The 6,000-nt window shown below is 42.1% G+C and overlaps 1 protein-coding gene across 3 annotated transcripts; it reads right to left on the bottom strand.

The window, feature by feature from the left end:
- Nucleotides 1–143: 143 nt before the first annotated feature.
- LOC115529465 (uncharacterized) lies at nucleotides 144–3,186 on the bottom strand. 3 transcript variants are annotated; one of them, XM_030338218.1, is made up of 8 exons: nucleotides 2,882–3,178; nucleotides 2,606–2,650; nucleotides 2,128–2,367; nucleotides 1,678–1,932; nucleotides 1,299–1,451; nucleotides 1,084–1,152; nucleotides 741–840; nucleotides 144–557 (listed from the first exon to the last, which is right to left on the bottom strand). In XM_030338218.1, exons 1-8 carry the CDS (start codon nucleotides 2,886–2,888, stop codon nucleotides 479–481), a joined length of 948 nt encoding a protein of 315 aa, XP_030194078.1. In that variant the 5' UTR covers nucleotides 2,889–3,178; the 3' UTR covers nucleotides 144–478. The 3 variants fall into 3 exon arrangements, with proteins under 3 accessions (XP_030194078.1, XP_030194079.1, XP_030194080.1); XM_030338219.1 differs by having other exon boundaries at nucleotides 1,299–1,433; nucleotides 2,882–3,173; XM_030338220.1 differs by having other exon boundaries at nucleotides 375–840; nucleotides 2,882–3,186.
- Between the last annotated feature and the right edge of the window lie 2,814 nt (nucleotides 3,187–6,000).

Genomic DNA, 6,000 nt, shown 5'->3' with positions numbered 1-6,000 from the left:
AACAATGTGTCTGTGTGCACCTTAATAATCATTCCCTACAACTTCAAGTTGGTGTGCCTGGAATGTCTTGTTGGGGTCATGGTTGGCCTCAGCAGCCCCAGAAAGGTTGAGAACCACTGACGTAGAAAGCACAACAACCCACATCTGACTAAATGTCTTCTTTATTTTACAGTTCAACCATCATCAAAGTAGTGAGACACCTGATAAGACTAACTAAAACACATAAATCTAAACTACCTACATCCCATATCTCTATTTGTGATGACAACATTATATGCTTATCTCATGTGTCCAGCAGTAGTTACCACAGGCAAATGACAAACGGCACCACAGGTACCACAGTGAACTCAAGTGGATCTTCAACCCCATGTTTTTACACTTGATAAAAGATCCAAACTAAAAGCTGTATATGGTAAGAATCAAGCACAATACATAAGTGATTTAGAATTTGTTCAAGCATGTGGAAGGACAGATCTTATCATCGTTTTAAATTCTTATCAGGAAGCCACAATTGTTGACATTTTGTGTCTGCAACAGACTGCAACGATCTGTTGGAACTAGCAAGACATATTTGTGATTATGCTACAAATAACCAAACCATTCATCAGAACATTTCTTCTCATTAATCAAACACAAAAAACATTATTCCTAATAACGGCAACATCACGTAGAACGTATCATGCCATCCTTTTGGAATACATAGTTTGCCTCTTTTTGAACATCATTTGACAGCTTCTTACCCCAGGAGACTGTAGAGAGGTGGATCTGGTATTCTGATGGGCTGGGGTTGCAGACTTTCTCCGTAACTACATGTAGACTCGCAGTCTGACCTATCTCGCTCTGTGTAAAAACAAATTGATCGCACTGACAAGAGAACGCTCGACAGTTGATGACCACAATGTAAAAAATTGATAGATAGGATAATAGGGGAAGTTTGAGCCCCGACCACTGTGGCCTGCTAGTTTTGAAAATGATAAGCACTTTGAAAAATCACCCACATTAGCATTTCACCTTTCACACATTGTGTGTTAACCGGGATTAACGTGTTCTAAAGTTACACTTTGTGTGTATTTGTTTCCTGACCTTTTTTCTTAGTTTTATTTTGGACTACATCCGCATGAACCTCATCCTCTGAGGCAGCTTCTTCGGCTTCTGAAACACAAACATTTAAATCGGTCAATCGTTACATAAGGACGAGGGGAGGAGAAGTTACTCTGTTGGGGATGAGTCATATTTGTTGTACAGGAGGAGAAGGTGTAATTGATTAAGGGAGACTTAGGAGGAGGTGGGGGAAGTACCTTTGCGACTCCTTCTCCAGCAGCATCCTCCCACTACTCCCAGTAGAACCATCAGGAGGAGGGGCGGTCCAGCGTAGACCAATGGGAGGAGCAGGTGGTGATTGGTGGGGGGGGGGGGTTCGGTGGAGGAGGTTGCTGAGGAAAGGAGATCACCTGATAAGCAGAAAGACAAGCAAGCCTGCTTTGCTATTCAATAAACCGAAGACCTATCAACAGACGCCCACTGAAAGAAGTTCACGGCTGATGAAGGATTGACCCACATTGTTTATGGTAATTTCAGAATCATTGTTTTGATAATTAAATGATAAAGAAGTTCTACCGTAGTCTCCCTTTAATGGGACTGTAGAACTTCACCATGTGGAGACCAAGCAGAGCTCACCTCTGACAGCCAGCCAGCTCCCTGGAGACTCAACACCAGAGAAGGTACACGTGTAGAGGCCTTCATGAGATCTGTTGAAAGCAGCAAAACTCATCTCTCCCGTCAAACCAACCCCAATGAGCAGCCCATCTTTGGAGAAGTTACAGGACTCGTTTATTGGTTTCACGACATCTAGCTTCTGGGACAGGCAGTGAAGTGTAACAGAAGTTCCTTCTGGTACAGGGTGGACAGGACTCTTTAGGATCACAGACCCTCCTGTAGAAACCCAGCAAACTGTCAACCCAGGTCTCAGGACATTATACCATTAAACTACAACGCTGTTTGTTGAACAATGTTAATGCCAGGTGAAAAAGGGGTCCCTTTATCCATAGGGATCCTTGAACCATAGTGCAGTGTTATAAATGAATGATGTAATGAGAGAACCAACTGATGACAAAGAGACACACATACCAGTCACTGTGATGTTGACCGCTTCCCCTCGTTCTCCAGAGTTAGAGTCACACCAGTAAGAACCGCTGTGATGTTCTCCTGCCAGTGTAATATTACATTCATGGCTCTTCTGAGAGCAAGTAACTGATTTAGAGTTAGTCATTATACGCTCATCAGCTCCGCAGTATAACCTCAAACTCTCCCGTTTGAAGAACTGAGTCCTGGATGGGCTGATCCCCAGAGACCGGCCAAAACATGGGCCTGTAGTCAACCGATCAATACATCAGAAATACAATCAATTAATTTAGACACAAATCAATCAAAACATTATAGATTAATCAATACATTTATACCAAAAAATATATATAGATTAGGAATCAATATCTCAAAATCAAAAATCTCAAAATAGATACATTTGAATAAATCCAAACATCAGAAATCTGTCAATCAATGCATTTAGAAATCTGTCAATCAATACATTTAAGACGGTTTAACTGACTGTTTCCCCGGGTGAGGTGCAGCAGGACCGGGATTAAAGTCAGCCCTGAAAAGCACCCTGAACATTAATTCATGATCACATCATCCAGACCTGCTTGATGATTAGTAGGAATGTGAAAAATAGTTCATATATATCAAAAATTAAATGAACAAATATTTTTACCGGTACTATTAATTGACCAAAAGAGAATGTATTGCAAGTATTATCTATGTATATATATATATATATATATATATATATAACATTGCACAGATAGATTAATAACATCCTACTTACAGAACATTGGACTTCATAACATGCCACTGAGTGTTAGATTCATAACACCTGACTGAATCTCAGACAGACGGATGTCTTGTGAGCTCTCACACATGTGAGTGACAGAAGGATGTGCGTGGCCTGGGGTGTTCAGTTCCTCCTCCCTGTGCGCCGGCAAGTACTTCTTTAGTTTTGATGCTAATCAAATGTGTGGTAACATGTTATCAATCCAACTTTGTGCAATATTTTTCAGTATAAAATCGATTATTGCAATATAAACATGCAGCTTTTCAGTATTGTTATTTCATGTGCAAGACATACCCTGGAACAACTTGTGCATTTAAACGCTATATTTCCCTATGCATGTATTTCCTTTCTGTATTCAAGTATTTTACATCATTTTTCATATTTGCATTGAGTGATTTCTAAATCTATTGATTTATAATGTATTTACTGAATTCAAAATGTTTTGATTGATTTATATTGTATTTATTTGGTTCTGAATTAATGTAATTGTATATAATGTATAGATTGACTTCAGGTTCGAGTTATGGCTAGACTCTGTGGATCAGCCCTGCAGGACTCAGTTCTTCAGATGGCAGAGTTGGAGTTTATACTGTAGATCTGATAAGAGTGAAGAGAGGAAAGATCTTGTTCATTATTTGTTCTCAGAAGATTCTCTCTTTACCACATCCTCCTGTACTCCTGTAAATCATTCATGACATTTTATATCTTGGAGACATGGGATAAACAGAATGATGTCAGAGAAAATGGTTAAGATAATTATTTGGTTGGTTGGATGTGTTTAAAGGGGACCTACTATGCTTTTTCGACTTTTATGACCTATAAGCGTGTTATAATGATTGATAGTCATGTTTAACCATACTAAAGTGTCAAATAATGACATACATGCATTTCGACGTATTCCCTGCTGACAGTCTGGGGTGGCTGTGCAGAGCGCTAAACACTCGGGACAACGTTTGCGATTCACTTGTTCACATTTCCGGGAAATCATCTACGTAGAGGCACTCCTGCCACGCCCCCATATGCTTGGTCAAATCTGCCCGCGCACGCTTTAAGGAAGGTAACCAATCACAACGGAGTTGGGTTGGCAGGAGGGGGGCGAGGGGGCGGAGAAGGACGAAACCGAGCGTTGACAGAGAAGGCTGAAAGCGCCCAGATGAGAGGAAGAGTTTCCCGAAAATCTACATCGTTTTTTGTGTATGGTTAAACATGACTATCAATCATTATAACAACGTTTATAGGTCATAAAATTCGAAAAGCATAATAGGTCCCCTTTAAGTAATTCTGCATCAGGTGACTGAAGAGAGATGGTTGTGTAATAGAGACGTTTTCTCTTCTATTGGTTGCTCTGCTTTCAGTGACACTAACATGGACAGTCTAGTGTCTATGTTGTGGTACTACAGACCACAGTGCAGATAGCGGTTGGTGCGTGGGTGGGAGACTGCTTTTAGGTTGAGCTTGTGGTGAGAGGTCTTTGTACCTGGGACTGGATGGTGCAAACTTTGACCTAGTTAGCTGCTAGAGCTCTTATGCCCCCTAATTCAGACAGTTTTATCCCATCAGACTATAATCAAATATTTATTTATTTGAACAGTACGTAGTATATATATATATATATATATATATATATTGCTTTGGGTCAGGCCGACTCTGCAATTTTCCGCCAACCTTAAAGTCTCTCTGATACTCTCTGATAAGTATTCCAAACTCCAGAATCCAAAAGCCGAATTAGCCGAATTTCGTTGGCCCGTTTAAGCCCGATCCAACTTCACCAGAATGGTATCCACTTTGCGATTTAGTTCCAGAATGATGTGGATACGATCCTAGAATCAGCAGCCAAGGGCGATGCAGACAGGAAGCTCAAAATCCATGGCAACCATCATCATCAGCCTTGCTGTCGAGAGGTTTGGTACAGTGTAGAAGTTGGGTACCAAGACCCCCTACATGAACAACCGTAGGGCAGAGAAGATCAGCCAGGGTTATTCTTCGCCATCCTATCCCGTCCTGCCTTGGCCATGAACATGCTGGTCAAGTCAGCAGAAGTCGAGTGCAGAGGTCTGGAGTCTTGAGTCCAGCAGCCCCTCATAAGAGCCTTTATGGACGACCTGACAGTAACAACAACGTCAGTGCCGGGGTGCCGATGGATCCTTCAGGGCTTGGGGAAGATCATCACCTGGGCTCGGTTGTGTTTCAAGCCTGCAAAATCTAGGTCCCTGGTGCTCAAGAGAGGGAAAGTGACTGACAAGTTCCGCTTCCTTCTGGACGGCACCCAGATTCAATCAGTCACCGAGAAACCTATCAAGAGCCTCGGAAAGACCTTTGATTGCACCCTGAACGACGCTGCATCCATAAAGGCCACAAATCAGGAGCTGGAGGCGTGGCTGATAGCAGTGGACAAGTCGGGTCTGCCTGGTAAATTCAAGGCCTGGATTTACCAGCAAGGTGTTCTCTTCAGGATTATGTGGCCCCTGCTTGTGTCCGAGTTCCCAATAACAACAGTACAGGGCTTCGAGAGGAGGATCAGCCGTTGGCTCCGTAGTGCCACGAAGCCTGAGTAGCATCGCTCTGTACGGGCACAACAACAAACTGACAGACATGGGGGACTCGAGTCACATGACTTGACTCGAGTCAGACTCGAGTCCCAAATTTGAGGACTTGAGACTTGCTTGACTAACACTGATAAAAGACTCGACTTGACTTTGTCTTGGTCTTCATGACTTGAAACTTGACTTAGACTTGAGACAGATGACTCAAAATGACTTTTTTAAAGTTAGATTAAGTTCGAAATGATGTTGTATTTATATATTAATATTTGTAATTTTATTTTGAAGCATGATCGGGTGATTTTACAGTGCAATGAATGCACGCATCTCGGGTGATTGTGCTCTGCTTGGACAAACTGCCGCTGGGTGAGTAGGTCATTACAGGAGCAGCAGTCATGGAGGCGGCAAGACCAAAAATAATTAAATTTGGGTTCAAGGATTACATTGTCGATGATAGTAAGAAAAAGAGGACAGCGGTATGCATGGTCTGCAGCTCAAAAATCAGTGACACGATCACCACAACATCAAACAAATTACACCGTCAGAGCCAGAGCGTCAGACTGGGCTGTTCTC

This window comes from Gadus morhua, chromosome 17 (genome assembly GCF_902167405.1).
Source record: "Gadus morhua chromosome 17, gadMor3.0, whole genome shotgun sequence".
In the NCBI taxonomy this organism is placed as follows: Eukaryota; Metazoa; Chordata; class Actinopteri; order Gadiformes; family Gadidae; genus Gadus; species Gadus morhua.
This window is presented reverse-complemented; position numbering and strand designations above follow the sequence as displayed.